This window comes from Muntiacus reevesi, chromosome 18 (assembly GCF_963930625.1).
Source record: "Muntiacus reevesi chromosome 18, mMunRee1.1, whole genome shotgun sequence".
Classification (NCBI taxonomy): Eukaryota; Metazoa; Chordata; class Mammalia; order Artiodactyla; family Cervidae; genus Muntiacus; species Muntiacus reevesi.
In genome coordinates this window covers 11,957,962-11,980,423 of record NC_089266.1, presented here as the reverse complement: position 1 = coordinate 11,980,423, position 22,462 = coordinate 11,957,962, and the positions used below count along the sequence as shown (strand labels likewise).

General features: G+C 48.0%; 2 protein-coding genes across 3 annotated transcripts; one reads left to right on the top strand and one right to left on the bottom strand.

Annotated features, from left to right (window-relative positions):
• Positions 1-179: 179 nt before the first annotated feature.
• Positions 180-5,549, bottom strand: ANAPC11 (anaphase promoting complex subunit 11). Of its 2 annotated transcripts, none has more exons than XM_065910124.1 (3): positions 5,308-5,549; positions 4,800-4,974; positions 180-527 (listed from the first exon to the last, which is right to left on the bottom strand). In XM_065910124.1, the coding sequence occupies exons 2-3, from the start codon at positions 4,906-4,908 to the stop codon at positions 382-384; spliced, it is 255 nt and encodes an 84-aa protein (XP_065766196.1). In that variant the 5' UTR covers positions 4,909-4,974; positions 5,308-5,549; the 3' UTR covers positions 180-381. The 2 variants fall into 2 exon arrangements, with proteins under 2 accessions (XP_065766196.1, XP_065766195.1); XM_065910123.1 differs by having other exon boundaries at positions 4,800-4,920.
• An 88-nt stretch (positions 5,550-5,637) lies between these two features.
• ALYREF (Aly/REF export factor) lies at positions 5,638-9,449 on the top strand. The gene is made up of 6 exons (XM_065910122.1): positions 5,638-5,927; positions 6,400-6,531; positions 8,009-8,156; positions 8,709-8,772; positions 8,873-9,050; positions 9,144-9,449. The coding sequence occupies exons 1-6, from the start codon at positions 5,691-5,693 to the stop codon at positions 9,156-9,158; spliced, it is 774 nt and encodes a 257-aa protein (XP_065766194.1). The 5' UTR covers positions 5,638-5,690; the 3' UTR covers positions 9,159-9,449.
• Positions 9,450-22,462: the final 13,013 nt, after the last annotated feature.

The window sequence follows — 22,462 nt, the reverse complement described above, 5'->3', positions numbered from 1 at the left end:
AGCCAAAGCCCACTCTTCCCACCCTGGCTCCTCCGGCTGATCCCCGGTTCCTTCTCCAGGGGTGTGACTCAGGGCCTCTTGGCATCGCATTGGGATGTTTATTCATGAGTTTTCATACTGGTGCACACCGAGGCTGCCTCAGCACCAAGAAAACAAGCCACTGGAGCCTCCGGCCAGGCTTAGGTGGTTTAATGAGTTTTATTTATTGGATAAAAGTGTCAACCTTGTGATGGGAGAAAACAAACGCAGCTCCAGTCCTCATTTCAACCCTGTCAGAGCCCAGAGGAGACTGTCCCCGTGGAGGAGACAGCCACCCAGAGCCACTGTGGGGGCGAGGCCATCTCAGGGTGAGGGCAGGGGCATCGGGCAGCGCGGACGGCCTCACTCCTTGAACTTCCACTCCTGGCGGCACATGGGGCAGTGCTGCTGCACCTGCTGCGCGTTCAGCCACTTGAGGATACAGTGCATGTGGAAGCAATGTGAGCACTGGCCCCACACCAGCGGGCAGTCGTCACCCGGCACCTTGCCTGTGGGAGGGATGAGAGGGCCTGTGAGTCACCCAGAGCACAGAACAAGTCCGATGGGGGAAGCGTGCCTAGGGTGGCCTCAGGGCTCAGAGAGGACAGGAATCCAGAAAGAAACCACGGATTCGGCCGAGCAGCCGCCTCTACATGAACCTCTGCAAAGACCACCCGGGCTGCTTCCACCTCCATGTGGGAGCAGCGCTCGGGGAGCTCAGCAGCAGGAAGAGCTTTGGCTGGGGCCGAACCCCCAACCACTGGCCTCCCAGGGCCTGGGCCCATCTGCAGACACACTGCAGCTCTGCCATTTGGCACCCGTGATGCCAAAAAGGTTACATCACTGTGTCAAGGCGCCTGCACAGGTGACCTGCCTCTGAGCGGCAAACCATTCCTCTTGATCAAGGTGAGGTGAGCTGGGGCCTTAGAAACTAGAGGTCGCCATCTCCAGGCAGCAGGGACCCAATTCAGTACCAGGGAGCAGGTCGGGGACTCAGGTGCTTATGGCCCAGCCTGTTGGCAGCTGGGAGTGACATGGCACTACCTCCTATTTCCTTCCCATTTCTATCCTACCTCCAAGGTCCAAAGGACCTGGTGCTGGCCTTCCAGCCCACACACCTGCAAATGCTACTGCTGTGAAGAATGCCTAGCATCAAGAAAAACAAGCCTCTGATTTTTCAGGATCTAGAAAACCCTATCACACAGCTGGTGCCGGCAGAGCACAATGTCCTCCCCCAGCCACAAGCAGGTAGGTCCCCATGAGCAGGGGGGAGCTGCAGCTTGCTGCCTCCACCCTCTCTCGGGGAGCCATTCCCCCAAACCATTGCCATGGGGGCCCTTCATGCCTATCAAGCATGAGCCAAATCCAGAAGTCACTAGGGCACACAATGCACCAGCCAGATAAGCTGGGGTGAACAGGAGACATCTTGCCCACGAAGTAGTTCCTAAGTGCTGGCCTGGTCACCTGTGGTCCTGGTCGTCTCTCTTGACACCAGACACAGGGACAGTTGACTTAAAGAGGTAACACCACGGCTAAGCCACATGACACTGCTCGCAAGACCTAATGGAGCACCTGCTCTGAGCTGCACCAGGAGCTGGAAACCTGACCGGAGCGCTTGTCCAAACCTCACGGTGCTCCGCAGTCTCCATCAGCCCACCGACATCTCACCGACAGACAGGAGGCCGGAGCCACATGACTCACGAGGGCAGCTGCCAGTGCCTGAAGGGAGCACGCTGACCAGGAGGCTGGTGTGGGTGCCAGGTCTCAAATATCCTTCAATGGCTGCTGAAAACCTGCACCTCCTTCCCAGTTTGGGAGCAGCCCTTGCCCCACAGTGGTACATTCACCCTATGGAGTCAGATAGATGGGCACTGTTTTCTTCTTACTCTCTTGTTTGGGGCAGTGTTTCTCAATCTTTTTTTTTAACTTTTTATTTTGCATTGGGATGTAGCAAATTAACAACATTGTGATAATTTCAGGTGAACAGTGAAGGGACGCAGCTGTACATATACATGGATCCTTTCTCCATGGATCCTTCCCCCCGGCCAAAACCCGCAATCTTTTAAAAGTAATCCTCTCTAAAACAAAACATCACTCCTTTTCTGAATCTTTTATGACAAAACAACCAAAAAACAATTTACCTGGCAAATACAAAACTATCGGCTGATTCATGTCAATGTATGACAAAACCCACTGAAATGTTGTAAAGTGATTGGCCTCCAACTAATAAAATAATATTTAAAAAAAAAAAAAAAAAATACAAAACTATCTAGCTCACTCTGCTTCCCAGGCTGGGGTGGGAGGGCAAGATAGACGGCCCTGTGCCAGGAGCCCACGGGGTGTGACACCTGATTTCTGTTGGTTCCCACCCCCACCTCACCCCCACCCAGGGTCTTTCCAACCTCAGCAGAACTATGCTTGGAATCACCCCTAACACATTAGAGACCTTACAAATAGAGGATGCAAGAGGATACACAGGGCCCAGCTAGCCTACTGGCAGGAGTACCCTGGCCATTGTGTCCATTCGTGGGGAATCTGACACCACCTTCCATGCTGACAGTGACTCATGCTAAGTGTCGGTGGGATCCTCTCCATAAGACTTTCACTCACAAAGCCCTGAGACAAGTAGTGGGTTTATCACAGTCTGAGTCACTCTGGATTCTTCGTAGGAATTCCATCTCAGCAGAGAAATCCAGCATCACTTGATCTGTAGAGAAGGCACCCTGGGTTGACCAAACACTTTGATCATTACAGCTGGTTCACAACCAGCAAATCCAAAGTGCAGCCTCTAAACCCCTCTCTTCCCAGCAGTCAGCACACCTCAGCCAGCCCCACACACTGGGTTCCACAGGCTGCATGCAACCCCTAGTGCCATCTTTGACACACAGGCTCACTCACCCACACTGAGTCAAGGGCATGACCACATAAATGCTACCCTAGAACTTTTCTTTTCAGAAGCCACATCTGCTGCTGAGAAAGTTGCAAGTACCTACCCATAACCTGTGTTGTACCTTTGAGAAAGGGTGGTTTTAGGATTTCCCTGGTGGTACAGTGGATAGGAATCCACCTGCCAATGCAGGGGACATGGGTTCAATCCCTGGGCCTGGAAGATTCCACATGCTGCAGAGCAACTAAACCCGAGCAATGCAACTGCTGAAGCCTGTGCGCCTAGAGCCTGTGCTCCGCAAGAAGAGAAGCCACCGCAAATAGAGGAGTGCTCCCTCAACTAGAAAAAGCCTGCTGGTAGTAACAAGACCCAACTGAACCCTCCCCCCTGCATGTAGTAACAAGACCCAACTGAACCCTCCACCCTCCAAAAAAAGGGTGGTTTTGCATGGATTAAACCAAGCCAGACCTTGTGTTCTATTCTCTCACCCTGTTACATAAAACCTCATCAAGTAGAACCAATCACTGATTTCCTAAGATTATATCCCAGCCTGATTAAATCAGGATGGATTAGCCCATAGGTGATGAGATTTCCTCTCATCAGATGTAAAGATTTAAGACTAGGATAAAATGATATTTGCACTAAAATTCAATTTATTTGAATTTCACTGTAAGAAGCAAAGATCTAGTACTTTTCTGATGTTCATGGCCCCACAGCACAGGCCCGTTCATTGACTTTTCAGTGGTCCCCAAGTCTCACCTTTCCCTTGGGAACACCTTCGTTCCCTAGGCAAAGTCTTAGACCCTTCCTGCTGCTTCTGGTTCACTTGGGTCTGACTAAAAACTACATTCACTGGTGCAAAAATCTCCTTTGACCCAAATACTTTCACTTCACAGAACACACTGGAGACAAAGGAACAATGCCAGACACCGCAAAGATGAAATCTGATAAAACCTGAGGTCAGGCATTCTGCAAGACAACACGTTCTGAAAGAATCAGATGTCTACGGGGAATTCCCTGGTGGTCCAGTGGTTAAGAATCTGCCTTCCAATGCAGGGGATGTGGATCCTTGGCCTAGGAACTAAGATCCCACATGATACAAGACAACTGAACCCATGGAACACAACTAGAGAGAAGCCTGCCCAATGCAATGAAGGTCCCTATGCAGCCAAAAATAAATAAATAAAAATAAAAACAAATAATTAGATGTCTCAAAGGCGATAGAGAAGTTGAAGCAAAACTATTCTAGATTAAGTAGTGAAGGGAAAAAGTGATCACACTTTGGGTCTTGGCTTACACCACCCAACAATAAAAAGACATTTGAGGACAACTAAAGATATCTGAACAAGGACTAGGGATGAGGAGCAACGGTAAGTAAATATGTTGTCTGAAGTGACAACAGTGCTGGGTAAAAGTCAGCACTGAAGTGGGGCATCACATTTAGCATTTACTATGCCTTCCCTGGTGCCTCAGTGGTAAAGAACCGGCCTGACAAGGCAGGAGACATTTAGCATTTACTTTAAAACAGCTGGGCAAAAACAACCAGATATGAAAACGTGTTCTTCATCATTTATGTGCTGGATTGAGGGGGAAACCTTGTAACATTACATTTTTTTGTTGACTTGACTTTTTCAAATAAAATGTCTTAACACATCTTTGTGTTCCACGTGTCTCATAGTGACTTTTATCAGGATAGGAAACTGTGCTCTTTTCCTTACAAAACTTTTGACGGGATCTTTGTACAAATATGGGTCCAAACAGCCTGGCTTTTCTCTATCAACTTTTCTTGGGAAGAGGAAACCAAACCCCAGGAACGCTGTGCAAGTACTTCTGGTGACACGCCAAGGCCAGAGGATAGGCACAGCTCGAGAGACAGTGGGCAGGGGGCACTCACAGTCCGGGCAGCAGCCATTGAAGGCCATCCGGCAGATGCCGCAGTTCTCGTCGTTGGCTACCCAGAGCCAAGTGGCCACGCCGTTCCAGCATTTGATCTTCACCTTCATGGCGCGAGGAGCCTGCGGGGAGGGAAGAGACCACCGGGCTGTGCTGAGTCTGCAGAGCTACGGCACCTGGAAACCAAAGAAGGGGTGTCGCCCCGAGGGTCCAGCGCAGGCAACAGTGGCCGCCGAAGGGCAATAAGAGCTGTCTGCAAGGGGGCTGGGGCGGGGGCCGGGTCCTCGGGAAGATCGGGAGGACCGGTGTTGGTCCTTCGCCAACACCGCACTTCTGCCCCGGCGTCCGCAGAAGGGGTCGTCAGCTTTCTTTAACAACCGCAGAAACGCGCCGTGCGCTACTTCCGAAAGCGACACGACTGACGGGGCTGAGAGATGGAGACCCAAGCCCGCTGCCTACGAGGTCACCCCGGAAACAACCCCGGCGCGGGCTGCACGGGCCGCACTCACTCGGGCCGCGGGACTAGGGTGCGGGTTCCTGGTGCGGTGGGGGAGGGGCAAGGGGGGGGCGCCAAGATCGGCCACGCCCCCAACGGCCGCGCCCCCGCCGATCTAACTGCGCGCGGCCCCACCCGCCTTCAGTTGGCAGCGCCGGCCCCGCGCGGGAAGGTATATAAACGCCTGTGGCCGCGGCTCGGCACTTCTCAGAGACGCCCGCCGAGCTCCTTGGTTCAGCGCGCACGCGCGGCCTCGCCCCCTGAGACGCCGAAGGCCAGCAGCCAATCCGCGGTCGCTCTGAGGACGCGGCACCGGAAAACCCCCGAGCGGCGCTGGAAGTGACGCGCCGACGTGCTGACGCGCGGGCTCGAGCCGAGGCCGATTCCGCGCCCGCCATGGCCGACAAAATGGATATGTCTCTGGACGACATCATTAAGCTGAACCGGAGCCAGCGAGGCGGCCGCGGCGGGGGCAGGGGCCGCGGCCGAGCCGGCTCCCAGGGTGGCCGCGGCGGCGGGGCCCAGGCCGCCGCGCGAGTGAACCGAGGCGGCGGACCCATTCGGAATCGGCCGGCTATCGCCCGCGGCGCGGCGGGCGGCGGCGGCAGGAACCGGCCGGCGCCCTACAGCAGGGTGAGTGTGGAGACCGGGTGGCGGGCCGCGGCGAGGGAGCGAACCGGCAGGGCGGCGCACGGGCGACCGGCCGGCCGGCCAGCCGGCCGACCGACGGGGCCGGGGGGCGCGGGCGCCGGCCGGCTCGGCGGGCGGGAAGGTCGCACGCCTGCCGGGCCCCAAGGCGGAGACCCTGGCGGCCTTTGTCTTAACAGGGCGCCCGGCCTCACGGCGCTGGGGGCTGAGGGGCCGTTGGCGCGGCCGCCCCGGTGGCGGGAAGTTGGTTGGAGGGAATCGAGAAGTTGCGGGACGTGTGGCCTTGGCGGCAGGGTACGGCCTGACGCGGGCGAGAGGCGGGGGCTGCGGGTCTCTCTCAGCGCCTGCCTCCCCACCGCGATGGGGGGAGGGTCTTGCTGTGGCCGTGGGGGCGAGGGCGAGCCCTGGAGTGAGACTCACAGATCTTTTTCTGTTCTTGTGTTTTCTTTTCCCTCAGCCGAAACAACTTCCTGACAAATGGCAGCATGACCTTTTCGATAGCGGTTTTGGGGGTGGTGCCGGCGTGGAGACCGGTGGGAAACTGCTGGTGTCAAATCTGGATTTTGGAGTGTCCGACGCTGATATTCAGGTAAGGGACTGGAGTTTCTTGGTGGGCGGGTCACTCCGCACGGAATTGGTTGTGGTATTTGGGACTTGGCCCTGAATCCCCCCCACATACCTTGGGACGACAAGCTTTCCCAGGCACCCAAGGGCCAGCCACTGTCCCCTGTGAGGGGCTCCAGGAATGCAGAGCAGAGGTCGAGCTAGAGTTGAAAGCCTGACCAGTGTGTCAGTTTGTGCTGGAAGACAGGCCCCAGCTTAGTCTGAGGCGCTCCTGTTCTTCCTTGCTAAGACGTGTTCTGTAGATGAAGGCACTCTGCCCAAGCTCTTCTGACAAAAGCTTGGTTGAATGCTCCATTTCTGTTCCTGGAAGAGCTAGGCTACTTGCTTTCTTTACTTTTTGCTTGTTTTAATGGTTTGTTGGGTTCCTTTGTAGACCTCATATAGCGCAGAAGCAGGATGGTGCCAGCGTCACTCTGGCTCCATTTGCCTTAAGCACTATGTCTTACTTGGAATTTCATCCCCTGTCTTCTCACTTATCCTCACCCCCTGGGTTTTGTTAGTGGCATGATTCTCAAACATCTTTGGTTGAAGCCTGTTTTTTTTTTTCTTCTCTTTCTTTCCTCCCCTTTTTCTTTTTTTCCTTTTCTTTTCTTTTTTTGGTTGAACCCCAAAGGCCTTTAAACTTGCTGCCTAAAATGGTTAAGTAATGACATCTTGGGGGTCAGTCCAGGAGATGGCTGGGCAGGGTACTGGGCCTTCCTGGGTTCAATTTCCCAGAGCCCAGCCATTTACTTTGCCTTGGGAGGACAGAGCAAGGCCAGTGAGCACTCACAGTGTCTCAACACTTTTTTTAAGGTGGTTTCTGGCATCCACTGGAAACCGCTTTTGGTGAACTCCACTTCCCGCTGTGTGCCTGCGGCCGGAGTAGCCCCACACTCTGGGTTCCCTCTCCAACTCCCAGCCTGCCTGAGGTCAGGGCAGTTTCCATGGCAGCGCTTGACTTCAGGCTTTGCGGCAGGCTTGAGTAGGAGGAGAGGGAAAGGTGAGCCAGAATCTGCCCTGGGGGAGGGGCTGGGTCAGGGCTCCCACTCAGAGGGCCCTTGGAGCTGGTCCACAAGTGGATAGAGCCCCTTGCTCTGTGATCTTGGCCTTGGCTGCTTCTTGGCACAGTCCTTGGGTGTGTTGTAAATATTCCTTTGTTGAAGAAGATAGCAACTTAATCTTTGCCCTTCATTGGTGGGCTTTGTGATCCTTCACCTGCATCATGGTACAGATGTCAGGTTCCCAAGTGGGCAGGAGCCCTCGGGCCCAGCTGCTCTGGGAAATTGCTGTCCCACCTGTCCCATCCCATACCCCAGGTCCCACCGCCACTGCCCAGCCCAACCACGTGTATGTCTTCCTCCCAGGGAAATACCCCCAAAGTAGTTTACACTTCCAGGGAGTGTCCCTGGGCCACCAGAAGAAAAATTACTTTGCTAACAACTGCTCTTTCTGACTCTCAGGAGCTCTTTGCTGAATTTGGAACTCTGAAGAAGGCGGCTGTGCACTACGACCGATCTGGCCGCAGTTTAGGAACAGCTGACGTGCACTTTGAGCGGAAGGCAGATGCACTAAAAGCTATGAAACAGTACAACGGCGTCCCTTTGGATGGTGCGTTTGGGATTGGACCCAGAAAGGCTGCAGCGCTGTAGCTAGTTTGCAGAGCCAGAGGCTGGCCCCATCCCTGCAAGAGTAGGGTCCCCTCTGCCTGAGGACACTTTGCATTCGCCCCTTTGTCTCTGTTCCACACTGCCACCTCTCATGCTGCCCCACACATCTGGACCAACCTCTTGTGAATCCCCATCCAGCAAGCTACATCCCTCCCCTCCTTCAGCTCCTTGCGGAAGATTCACTTCTGTGAAGCCTTCTCAGAACCACCATAGTACAACTCTTGAGTGCGGGGCTGTAGTCGTAAAGACAAAGGTACCTTTCTGCTCCTGGGCACCCCGGACACCCGGCAGACACCCAGCTGCACTGGATGAGAAGGAGTGAGGAGGCGCTGGTGGGGCTGTTCTCCCACCAGCATTTCCAGGCTGTCCTCTCGTCGGGAGCGTCGAGATGCAGTGTCCCTTTCCAGTGCTTACATGGAGGCCAGGGTGCTGCCCCCTAGCAGGCTTCAGAGTTCTCTAACAGGAGCTGGCCCTCTTGTGTTCTCTGCCACAGGCCGCCCCATGAACATTCAGCTCGTCACCTCACAGATTGACACGCAGCGGAGACCTGCACAGAGGTGAGTTCCGGGGCCTCTCTAGTCAGGGCTGGCCTGTGGGGTGTCTCCTCACGCTGCTGGTCTTCCCAGGCATGTGAGCAAAGTTTCCTTTTCTTGCTAGTGTAAACAGAGGTGGGATGACTAGAAACCGTGGTTCAGGAGGTTTCGGTGGCGGCGGCGGCACCCGGAGAGGCACCCGTGGAGGCAGCCGGGGCAGAGGCAGAGGCACCGGCAGGAGTTCAAAGCAGCAGCTTTCCGCAGAAGAATTAGATGCCCAGCTGGATGCTTATAATGCAAGAGTAAGTCACAGAGGAGGGCTGGGTGAGGGTCAGTCCTGGACCAACTGGAGGAGGGCCTCATTTTGAGTGAGCACCTCTCTTCCTCTGTTTCAGATGGACACCAGTTAAACAGACCGGCAAATCCGTGCATGGACCAGGACCCAGAAGTCTCGTCCGTGCTCCCTGGCGGGAGGGGGTGACAGACTGGGGCTGTGTGGCCAATGATGGATTTGTTTCTTTTATGTTTTAAAATAGGATTTAAAATTCATGTAAAGGTTTCTTTTTCCCTTTTTTTTTTTTTAAATTCTGAAACAGACCTGTTTTGTACTGAGTTATTTTTGGGATAAATTTTACTGGTTGTTGTTGTGGAGAAGGTGGCGTTTTCACCTTTGCCATAATAAAATAGAAATGTGTGTAGAACTGGAACTGTTTAATTCATCCCATTCTCAGGGTCCTCACCCGAGCCAGCATGCTGGTGTGATCTGGTTGGCGGGAGGGATGTGGGATCTGAGGAGGAAATGAGGCAGGCCTGCCGGGCACATGGCACCTGGCCTGTGGGTTAGAGTTCTGCAGGAGGGTGCTGGCTGCCACACTGTTCCCGCAGATCCAAACCCCTTTTTCTCACCCCCTCATCCCCCCTGGGTGGGAGGATGTGGAGCAGTGGTCCTCCACACGCAGCCACCTGTTCATTGCCTGTACTGCCAGGTGAGGGGCGGGGCAAGGTGGGGGTGCCCTGTGTTTCTGGCTGATTTCAGGTGACTGCTGGGTTGAGCTGTTCCTTTCCTTCTGGTGCTCTGGTTCTCAGAAATCTGGGTTTAGTAGTTGTGACTTTGCAACATAATCCCCGTGTGTTTTTCATCTTTTGTGTCACAAAGGAAAGATCACTGTGTCAGTGTTTTCTTAATTATGTACTTGGTGATGTAGCTAGTGGGAGCTGTGGTAGAATCTCATTTGACCCACAGGGAACTGGGGGAGGCGGGCAGACACTGGTACCCATCTGGACCTCTCCTGGGACAGACTAGAGCAGGATGGTCATGTTACTTGCCCGAATGCTAGTGTGACCTGCCATGCAGTTCCTATGGTTCAAGAGGGGCCAAGATCCCTGTGGGGTGCAGGGCATGGACATCTCTTTGGGCCTCCCCTCCTGAGGACATGCCTTTGAGCCACTCAGTTATGCCTACAACCCAGCAAGAGGGAAACTGGAAAATTCTTAAAGAGATGGCAATACCAGACCACCCTTACCTGTCTCCTGAGAAACCTGTATACAGGCCAAGAAGCAACAGAACAAGACATGGAAAAACAGACTAGTTCAAAATTGGGAAAGGAGTACTATCAAGGCTGTATGCTGTCACTCTGCCACTCTGCGTATTTAACTTACATGCAGAGTACATCACGCAAAATGCTGGGTTGGATAAACTGGAATCAAGATTGCTGGGAGAAATATCAACAACCTCAGATATGCAAATATACCACTCTAATGTCTTAAGTGAAGAGGAACTAAAAAACCTTGAGGGTGAAAGAGTGAAAAAAGTTAAAACTCAACATTCAAAAAAGAAAGGTCATGGCATCTGGTTCTATCACTTAATGGCAAACAAAAGAGGAAAAAGTGGAAACAGTAACATTTTATTTTCTTGGGCTCCATAATCACTGTAGACAGTGACTGCAGCTCTGATGTTAAAAGACACTCCTTGGAAGAAAAGCTATGATAGACCTGGACAGCTTATTGAAAAGCAGAGAGAGACATCACTTTGCTGATAAAGATCCATATAGTCAAAGCTATGGTTTTTCCAGTAATCGGGTACAGATATGAGTTGGACCATAAAGCTGAGCCCCGAAGAACTGATGTTTTCAAATTGTGCTGGAGACTTGAGAGTCCGTTGGACAGCAAGATCAAAGCAGTCAATCCTAACGGAAATCAACCCTGAATATTCACTGGAAGGACTGATGCTGAAGCTGAAGCTCCAGTACTATGCCCACCTGATGCAAAGAGCCAACTCATTGGGAAAGACCCTGATGCTGGGAAAGACAGGCGGCAGGAGGAGAGGGGGATGGTGATAGCCTTTTGAGAATAGGGACTAGGGGGAGGGGTAAGTAGGGGCCAGGAGAGTCACCCCAGCCTTAATAGCAGCCGGTGCCTTGGCTCTTCCGGAAGCAGCTGCCATGGTCCGCAGCTCAGATGGCTTCCATGTTTGGGATAAGGCTGGAGTGAGTCACAAGGAAGGAGTGTGATTAAGGGGTGGCCCTTTAACAGTCAGTTAATGTGCCGTCACTGCAGAGCCAGCAGCTGCCATTTCAACCATCTGAGCCATGCCAGGCACTGATAGAAAGATGGTTGAGGTGACTCATCCCTACCTCTCGCCCAGTCTTAATGGGAAGGGGTCAGCCAGGGCTCAGCTTTAGCTGCAGTGTGGTGAGGGGTGGCTGGTAGAGGTCAGACCATCTGGACAGAGCCAGGCAGCCTTCTCTGATGAGGTGGCCTTGGGTTAAGCAGGCACATGCCAGGCAGGGAGACTGCTTTCTGGATGTTGGCTCTGGTGTTTGGAGGGAGTGATGACTGGGAATCGGGGGCTTGTGGGGCATGGTAAGGGGTGGCCAAGGTGTCACATGGGCGGAGGGTGTCATTAGTGAAGGGAAAGTCCCAGGAAGAAAACAGGCAAAGGACGGGCTGTGCTCAGTGTTGGGTCTAAGAGAGAGAAACACCGGATGTGGATAGGCATCCAGATGTGGACCCATACAAGGGTTGCTATCAGCTGGATGTCTGCGAGCTGGAACTTGACGTGTGGACACTGCAGGTAAAGGTAGGGATATGGGGCTGGAGGTGACAGGAGTGGGGAGGGGTGACATCATATTTGCTGGAAGCCTGTGGTGGGAAGGTGACCGAGTCAGAAAACCTTGCAATTTGGCAGGGAGCTGAGAGAAACCTCCCCATCACTTTATTTTTAAATAATTTTTGGCTGCACTGGGTCTTGTTGCTGGGCATGGGCTTTTCTCTAGTTGCAGCGAGTGGGGGCTACTTTGTAGTTGCAGAGCACGGGCTCTAGAGCACAGGCTCAGTAGTTGTGGCGCATGGGCTTAGTTGCCCCACAGCATGTAGAATTGTCCCTGACCAGGGATTGAACCCCTGTCCCCTACATTGGCAGGCAGATTCTTAACCACTGGACCACGGGGAAGTCCCTCCCCACCACTTTAATCCTCAATCTCCTTAACTGTGAAAAGGGAAACCATGCATTATATCAAGGTGGGCCATGCGCTCTGCTGTTCTTGTGGGGGTGCGCTTGGGAGGAAGTGCTCTTGGGTGGTAAGTGTGTAGGGGCAGCTTCTGTGCTCCAAGGCAAACCAGGCTCTGGTTACCTGAGGGCAGTGCTGGGTATCCCTGCAATGGCCAGCACTTCATCCCTGAAAGTACAGAACGAGTGAGTGAAAGGATGAGATGGACTTGGTGCTTTTGCTTGGTTTCTCCTTCATGTTCTTTTCTCAAATGCTGGATTGCAGTCTCGCAGACCAGGTGGATGGGGCTGTCCCACTTGCAGGGCACTGGAACGTACCCCAGCTCACCTCCCACCTTGTGGTCTGAGTGGAAAGTTCAATGATCTGTCCAGGAGTGGGCACATGCCTCATCCAGTCAATCAGTCTTTAGGAATCTCAAAGATGTTGAGGAAGCCAGCGCCAGGGAAGAGGGTGGCATGTCCACAGGGCCTGGGGTTCCTGGACTCTGACAGGATGGTTATGTGAAGAGGAGCCTCTCAGCTCCAGGTGTGTTCTGGTTTGCTTGGCTGAGCACAGATACACGTGGTTTACAGAGCAACTTGGATAAGCAGGAAAGCCCTATCCCTTGGCAGATTGTGTGAAATCCAGCAGGAGTCAAAGTGCCAGAGTCGTTGAACGGTTGTCACACTCCGTTGTGGTCTGAAAGACCAGAAGAGGAATGTTGCTTTCTCTAAACAACAAGGGTTTTGTGTTCTTGCTTGCAGGGAGCTAAGGCTCTAATACAGGAAACAACAATAAGAAATGACGATAATAGTGTAACAACTGCAATAGAAATAAGTGAAGCAGGACATAGAGCATTTTCTGTTCTGCAATATACATTCCAGTGGGGGAAAGATGGGAAAAGTGAAATACAAGATGTCAGGTGGTAACAGGCTGTGGAGGAAAACAGAGCAGTGGATGCTAAGGAGTAGGGAAAGGCCTTGCTGGTGAGCTGGAGTTTGTGAGCACATGGATATTTGGAGGGGAGCCTTGCTGGCAGAGAGAAGAGCAAGTGTAAAGGTCCTAGGGTGAGAACACTGGACAAGCCAGAGCCCCACTGTGGATGGTGGAGAGGGCAGAGGTCATGGGGCCTCTGTGCTGGGCTTCGAAGGAAGGGCATCAACCAGAGGTGCAGCCTGACCTGGGGAGGGACTGCCAGGACTGAGCATTTAGGGACTGGCATGGGGGACATCCATAAACAATAACTGAAAAGACAGAGCCATGGAGTGGGCTTCTGTGTTTCTGTTTCAATGAATGTGGAATGTGAAATACTCTTAAGAACACTGGCTTTTTATCTGAAAAAATAACAGTCAGTACAAAATTTGAGATAACCATGTATACAGAATAACCTTCCCAGCACCATCCAAATGAGACCCTTGTTACTGCAGGTTGTTTTTCTTAATAAGAGCTTTATTAACATATAGTTGACATACCATGGAGTTAACCCATTTACAGTAATTTTACTCTATTCACCAAGTCACAAATGCACCTCCACATTCAAATTCCAGGATATTCTCATCACCCCAAAAAGAAACCCACTTAGCCATCATGCCACTGTTCCCGTTCCTCAGCCTTCACTTGTCCACCTTCTGTGGATTTGCCTGTTCTGGACACTTCATATAAATGGATTTATACAATCTGTGACTTCAGTGTCTGGCTTCTTTACTCAGCACAGTCTTTGAGGTTCTCTTGTTATAGCCTGTGTCAGTATCCAGTCCAAATGAAACCCTTGTTCCTGCAAATGTGGATAGTTCACGTTTTGTTTTGTCCATTCATCAGTTGATGGACATTTGGGTTATATCTGCTTTTTGGCTATTGAAATAATGCCGCTGTGAGCATTGAGGTACACATTTTTTTTTTTTTTTTTGGAGGTACACATTTTTGTGTGGAGATAGTTTTCAGTGGTTTTGGAGTAGAATTGCTGGATCATAAAGCAACTAAGTTTGCTTCCCTGATAGCTCAGTTGGTAAAGAATCAGCCTGCAATGCAGGAGACCCCAGTTTGATCTTCCCTAATCATTTCTATTAACATCAGCCTACTTCTCCATTTAACTGGGAATGTTCTCAAGTGTCAGTTTGTAATTTTGATAGTTCAGTCGCTCAGTGTCCAATTCTTTGCAACCCTATGGACTGCAGCACGCCAGGCCTCCATGTCCATCACCAACTCCCGGAGTTTACTCAAACTCATGCCTATTGAGTTGGTGATGCCATCTAACCATCTCACCCTCTGTCGCCCTCTTCTCTTCCCACCTTCAATCTTTCCCAGCATCAGAGTCTTTTCAAATAAGTCAGTTCTTCACATCAGGTGGTCAAAGTATTGGAGTTTCAGCTTCAGCATCAGTCCTTCCAATGAATATTCAGGACTGATTTCCTTTAGGATGGGCTGGTTGGATCTCCTTGCCGTCCAAGGGACTCTCAAGAGTCTTCTCCAACACCACAGTTCAAAAACCAATTCTTTGGCGCTCAGCTTTCTTTATAGTCCAACTCTCACATCCATACATGACCACTGGAAAAACCATAGCTTTGACAAGATGGACCTTTGTTGGCAAAGTAATGTCTCTGTTTTTTAATATGCTGTCTAGGTTGGTCATAACTTTCCTTCCAAGAAGCAAGCGTCTTTTAATTTCATGGTTGCACTCACCATCTGCAGTGATTCTGGAGCCCAAAAAAATAAAGTCTGTCACTGTTTCCCTATCTATTTGCCATGAAGTGATGGAACCAGATGCTATTACCTTAGTTTTCTGAATGTTGAGTTTTAAGCCAACTTTTTCACTCTCCTCTTTTACTTTCATCCAAGAGGTTCTTTAGTTCTTCACTTTCTGCCATAAGGGTGATGTTATCTGCATATCTGAGGTTATTGATATTTCTCCCAGCAATCTTGATTCCAGCTTGTGCTTCATCCAGTTCATTTCTCATGATGTACTCTGCATATAAGTTAAATAAGCAGGGTGACAATATAGTCAGATGTATAGAAAAGAAGTGATAATCAAAGAATTCCTGGATTGTCACCCAGACCACCAGATGGAACCCCACTCCTTTTCATTCTCTGTTTCTTCTAAACTGATAGAGAGTAAGTTGCAGCGGGTGCCACTTTACCCCTAAATCCTTTCACATGAATGTCTTTAAAAACAAATGCATCATCTTACATAATCAGATGTGAACACTGATAACAATACCATTATCTGAACCATATCCTTATTCACTATTCACGTTTAGCCAGCTGTCCTAATAGTCTATGTTGTAAAGGCTTTTCCCCGTCTACATGGGAAAGGAATGTCTGGACCACTGCCTTGAGCTAAAGATGTCTAGTCATCTTCAACTGGTAGTGCTTTTAGCCTTTTCATGTCTTTCATGACCTTGGCACTTTTTGAAGATCAGTCCCATTGGGGATTGTCTTGCTTTGTTATGATTAGACCAAGGTTACATACTCCAAGCAAAATTATCATTGGAAGGGTTTCCCATGGGGTCCAGCATGGTGGTCTGTCTCTCTCATTACCCATCTTATAACCTCGCTTGCATGATTCAGTGGGAGCTGCCAGGTTTCTCCATAAAGAAGGAAGAGTTATTCTCTCCTTTGTAATCTATAAATTTTTTGGAGAAGAACTTTGAGACTAAGTGAATACTTGTTTCTCACCATTTTGCCTGCTAATTTTAGCCTCCTATGGTGCAATAAGGGGTTCCCTGATACCTCAGTTGGTAAATAGTTTACCTGCAATGCAGGAGACCCCGGTATCAATTCTCTGCTGGAGAAGGGATAGGCTACCCACTCCAGTATTCTTGGGCTTCCCTTGTGGCTCAGCTGGTAAAGAATCTCCCTGCAATGTGGGAGACCTGGGTTCGATCCCTGGGTTGGAAAGATCCCCTGGAAAAGGAAAAGGCTACTCACTCCAGTATTCTGGCCTGGAATTCTGTGGACTATACAGTCCATGTATAGTGTCAGACACAACTGAGGGATTTTCACTTTCACTTTTTTTTCACTTTCATGGTGTGATAATTATTATTGTAGTGTTTAATGTTGCATTTTTTGTATTTCCCCTATTCTCTCAACATTAATTGGAATTCTAAGAACAGTCCCTTCACCATTTATTCAGTTATTTATTTCAGTCAGTATGGACTTGTACCTATTTGAATCTATGAGTCATAATCTGATAACTGATTATAATTTATGTGATTCTATGAGTCACAATCTGATAAACTCTGTTGCTCAGACATTAGGGTTCCTCCTATGCCTTTTTTTTTCTTCACATTTTTCAAAATAATTTATTAAGAAATAGGAAAAAAGGATATAGAGCACATAATTAAAGGAATCAAAGAGTTTACAACATAGATTCTTCAGTCTGGTGGCAACTAAGAAATATTTGCTGGGCCAATACCAAGGGTACCGAGGCCCCAATTCCATTTTCAATCCCATTTCTCTTGACTGCTAACCCAACCAGCTCAAACTTCCTCCAAAGAGAAGTCAGATTGCCTTCCAAAACCTCCCGAAACTACTTTCCAATTGCCTTCACAGCCCTTCTCTGCCTGGTCCTAGATTCCTCACCTAGCCTTCAGGTGAGGTCAGCCAGACCCTGTTGAGCCTTCTCCACTGCTCCAATCTCTCTGTGGTCCCTAAGTCTATTTTTGTTCCCATCTGGATTCATTTAATTAAATTACATTTGTGAACCAGTTGGGTTGGCTTGTTCTGCTGCCTTTGGTCAAATTACCTATTTTCCTAACCCTACATCTGAACTCGATCTTTCTCCTGTTGGGAACAACTTCTTGAGCTGTCTCTCTGGCAGCTCCCTGCCCCAGTTAGTTCAAGGCTACTTTCTCCCCCAGACAGAACTCTGCACCCCCCTCCAACCTCCCACTTAACTTCCAGGTGACTCTAGTTCTCAGCTCACCCACCTGGGTGGTGGTTTAGTCGCTAGGTTGTGTTCAACTCTCAAGACCCCATGGACTTGTAGCCAGCCTGGCTCCTCTGTCCATGGGATTCTGCAGACAAGAATATTGGAGTGTGTTGCCATTGCCTTCTCCACACTTATGCCTTTTTGACATGCCATGTCCTTTTTTATGTTTTTTTTTTCCTTTAAAAAAAAGTTTTTTTTAAAAATGTTTTGGCTGCACTGTGTATATCATGTAGGATCTTAGTTCAACCAGGGATTGAACCAGTGCCCCTTGCAGTTGAAGCAGAGTCAAATTTAATCGCTGGACTGCCAGGGGAGCTTGTTTTTTAAAGGACTTCCTGACTTGCTGGCCCCAGAAGAGGTTCCAGGCTCACCTTCTACTCCCTGGCTCCTTTCGAGGAGACTGGTATTTAACAACCAAGATCTGGGTGTTGGGTATGCTCATTGCTACTGGACTGTCGTTGCTTCTGGGCACTCTCAGGACAAAGCTAGGAAATATATATACTAATTTATGCATATACATCAATATTCACCTCTGTTTTTAGCTGAATATATGCATTTAAAAAAAAAACATGAGTTTTTACTGTTCTCTGATTCCAACCCAATTCCATAGGATTCATTCTCATCTCCCCTTATTTGTAAATTCTTTCCCTGGCAATAAGAAACCTGGGTCTCACTATCAACATGATTTGCTTAAATGATGTCAGTCCTTTAAGTATCCACCTAGCCTGATTTTAGAACTGCTAACATACACCCCTGTGAGAAGCATTTACTAACTTGGGTACAGTATTGGGTTTATCCATGTTGTTGAGCCATAGAGTACTGATTTTCAGTGAAAGTACCAGTTTCTGAAGTTGCTTAGGCAAGGCCTTCTCTTCTACCCCTTTCAGAGTAATTTGTACTACAATTAGTTTCTTTTGCTACACTATGTATTCTATTGTGCCTTTCCCACATATCCTGTTTTTTTTTTGTAATTTACATTTATTACTTGTCATGGAATTACATAGGACTGTATAATTTTCATAGAAATTTATATGGTTTACATTAATTACCTGTCATTATTAATGAGTCGTTCTGGAATCAACTGACCATTTAGGGGAAAGTGGCAATAAAGGTAAAGAACCCACCTGCCAATGCAAGAGACATAAGAGACATAGGTTCCATCCCTGTGTCGGGAAGATACCATGGAGGAAATGGCAACTCATTCCAGTATTCTTGTCTGAAGAATCCCATGGACAGAAGAGCCTGGTGGGTTACAATCCATGTGGTTGCACTGAGTCAGACACGACTGAAATTATTTAGCATGCATGTAGCAATAAACAATATAAATCAATAAAAATTTAATGTGAAAATAAGCCATTAATGAGATAATCTCATTAGTTTAAAATATATCATCTTGTCTAAATTATGCCAGAGTTAATTTTTATGTTCTCTGTGCAGGTTGTAGAAACAAATTATACAATGTTTTAGCATGTTAACTAATTGTAAATTAGTATCTATATAAAAGTCAGTGTGAGCATTCCAGTTTTTTAAATATACAAATCCATCATAAACAAGCCATTCAGATTACCATTAGTGGTTTAATAGAATTAATATTTCTTTTTTTTTGGTCAAATAAATAAACATCCAAGAGTTCATAATGATACTTAAAAAAATCTACTGTTCACCTCTGGAGGTTACTTGAGCACTAATTCATTCTAAAAATTGGCCAATAAAAGGAAAGAAACAAATATTTTTTCTATACAAACTGTAGTTTGAAGGGATTAAGTAGCTGATGACTGGAGGTTTTTTAAAAAGAAATCCAGCTAAGGGACTTCCCTGGTGGTCCAGTGGCTAACACTCTGAGCTCCCACAGCAGGGGGCCTGCCTGGGTTCCATCTCTGGTCAGGGACATAGATCCCATGTGCTGAAACTAAAGATCCTGCAGGACACAATGAAGATTGAAGGTCCTATGTGTTGCAGCTAACGGGCACCGTCAAATAAATAAAAGAAACACAAAAGTGTTAGAAAAAAAATTACCATTTTGTGATGCTTAATAAAATGATGCATGTTGGGATGAGTCCTCAGCAGCTGATGTGATGATAGACAGTAGTGGTCCAGGCAGTCCCTAGAGCCTACCATACCTCACTGCAGGTAGGACCAGCAGAGTGTCCCCTGAGATGAAGCACTGGGAAGCCTACAGCACTTCCTCAGACTGACCTGGGACTCATCCCCCCTGAGATGTAAGGGGAACAGAAGACATACCACACTACCCACACTACGTCACACTAGAGGATTCACCTGGCAAATCCACAAGTGCCCATGGGAACTTCTCACCTAAGTGCCACAAGCATAGAAAACGAATCAAAAGTGAATGTGAAAAAAAAAGTGAATGTGGTATAATAACTATATAAATTGATCTTTGTTCTTTGTTCCCGGAACAGAGCTCCTAAATCCCTTGAGATTTCCTGAGTGATAGGATCCTCTTTTGTTATTCATAATAACGCCTTTTCAATTTATGTTAATGAATGACTCTTGGTGGGCCCCTAAATAGTTTTAGGGTGGGTGCTGGTCACCAGAAAGACATATGGTTGGAACTCTCAGCCCCACCCCCTACCCCCTGACCTCTGCAGAGAGGAGAGGGGTTGGAGATTGAGTCAATCACCAGTGGCCAATGATTTAATCAGTCATGCCTTGTACTGAAAAACCTCTAAACCATGGGGTTTAAAGAGCTTCCGGGTCGGCAAACATCATAATGCTTGGAGGATGGTGCAACTGGAGACGGCACAGAAACATCAGGAACATCCCCCACCCTATACCTTGTCCTAAACATCTCCTCCCTTTGGCTGTTCCTCAGTTGTATCACTTATAATAAATGGATATTTGGAAGTAAATCATTTTCCTGAGTTCTGAGTTGTTTGTTGAACCTGAGGAAGCAGTGAAGGGAGCCTCTGAATTTGTAATCTGTTGGCAAAAAATGTGGGTAGCTCATGACTGGGGCCTGAAGCAGGGATAGTCTTTGGAGTGAACTCTCAACCTGCAGGGTCACTCCAGTTAGCAGTCAGAATTTCACTGATGTGTGGTTTCAGACAGCTGGTATGAGAAGAAACCTCTCAGTGGCACACCATCCAAGTGTGTAGTGTGGACTCCATCTGGATCCTGATGTGAATAAACCAACTGAAATGAGAGGGTTGTTCTGTTTTTCCTTTTTAAGGTATTTTATTAAATACAGTTGTTTTACAATGTTGTGTTAATTTCTGCTATACAGCAAAATGATTCTGTTTTATACATGTATTGTTGTTGTGCCACAGGGCTTATAGAGTCTTAGTTTCTTGGTTCCCTGATCAAGGACTGAACCTGGGGCCTCAGCAGTGAAACTGCAGTCTTGGGGGGCACAGTGGTAAAGAATCTGCCTTCTGATGCAGGAGACAGACACAAAAGATGTGGGTTCGATCCCTGGGTTGGGAAGATTCCCTGGAGTAGGAAATGCCAACCCACTCCAGTATTCTTGCCTGGAAAAATTCCATGAATAGAGGAGTCTGGCAGGCTACAGTCCATGGGGTTGCAAAGAGTTGGACATGACTGAGCAACTGAACATGCACAACCACTGGACTGCCAGGGATTTTCCTATATATTCTTTTTCATATTCTTTTCCATTATGATTTATTATAGAATACCAACTATACTTCCTTGTGCTGTACAGTATACAGAATGCTATTTACCCATTCTATCTATAATAGTTTGCATCTGTGAATCCCAAACTCCCAATCCATCCCTCAACTCCCCTGAGATAAGAGCTTTGAGATAGAAAAATTGAACATGAACTATTAGATAATATTAGAAAGCATTGTTAATTTTGGTAAGTGCGTTAATGATATTGTTATGTTAAAAATAACTTAAAAATTTCCCAGTGGTCCAGTGGTTAGGATTCCATGCTTCTAATGCAGGGGTGTGGGTTCCATCCCTGGTAGGGGAACTAAGATACCACATGCCCCACACAAGGCAGTCAAAAAAAAAAAAAAAAGCCTTAGGAACAAATTTAACAATAAAAGTACAAGACCTGCACACAGGCGCACTGAAAACTATGAAATTCTACACAAAGAAACTAAAGATTAAATAGATGCCTGGGGTGGGATCGGGGAGGGATAGACTGGGAGTTTGGAGTTAGTAGATGCAAACTATTACACATAGAATGGATAAACAACAAGGTCCTACTATATAGCATAGGCAACTATATTCAATATCCTGGGAATTAACCGTAGTGGAAAAGAATATTAAAAAGAATGTGTATATGGGTACAACTCAGTCACTTTGCTATATAGCAAAAATAAACACAACACTGTTAATCAACTATACTTCAGTTAAAAAATTAATTAATGGACTTCCCTGGTAGTACAGTGGTTAAGAGTCCCTGCTTCCACTACCTGGAGCACAGGTTCAATCCTTGGTCAAGGAACTAAGATCCAGTGTGCCATGTGGCTTGGTCCAAAAAATTTTTTTTCTTTAAATAAATAAATAAATACATGCATAGAAACCTCATGTTTTGGGTTGAAACATTTAATATTGTTAAAATGGCAACTCTCCCCAAATTGCTCTATAGATTCAGTGTAATGGAGCGTCCCAGGTGGCTCAGTGGTAAAGAATCCACCTGCCAACGCAAGAGACACAGGCTGACCCCTGCACTGGGAAGACCCTTGAAGGAAATGACAACCCACTTCAGTATTCTTGCCCGGTAAATAGCATGGAGAGAGGGGTCTGCTGGGGCTACAGTCCATGGAATCAGCAACTAAACAACAATCCCTATGAGTAAGTGCTTTTGTAGAAACTGAAAACAGATTTTAAGATTTATATGAAAATTCAAAGGACCTCGAATAGCCAAAACAATTTTGAGAAGAAGAATAAAGTTGAGAACCTATACTGCCAGGTTTCAAAACTTACTACAAAGCTATGGTTATCAAGAGGTTGTGACATATAGGTTACAAAACAGAATTGAGTCGACAAATAAAGCCTTAAGTTTATGATGAATAAAATTTCAACAAAGGTGCCAAGACAGTTCAATGGGTGAAAACTATTAATCTTTTCAACTCTTAACTCGGTTATACACAAACATTAATTCAAGATAGAGTGTAGACTTAAATGGAAGCTGAAATTATACATATAATAAAAGAAACTATAGGAGAAAACCTTTACAGTTTTGGCTTTGGCAAAGAGTTCTGAGACACAGCGTCAAAAGCATGAGCCATGAAAAAAAAACTGATGTTAGAATTCACTAAAAGGTTGCCCTTCAAATGATGTCATTAAGAAAAACAATGTTGGGCTTCCC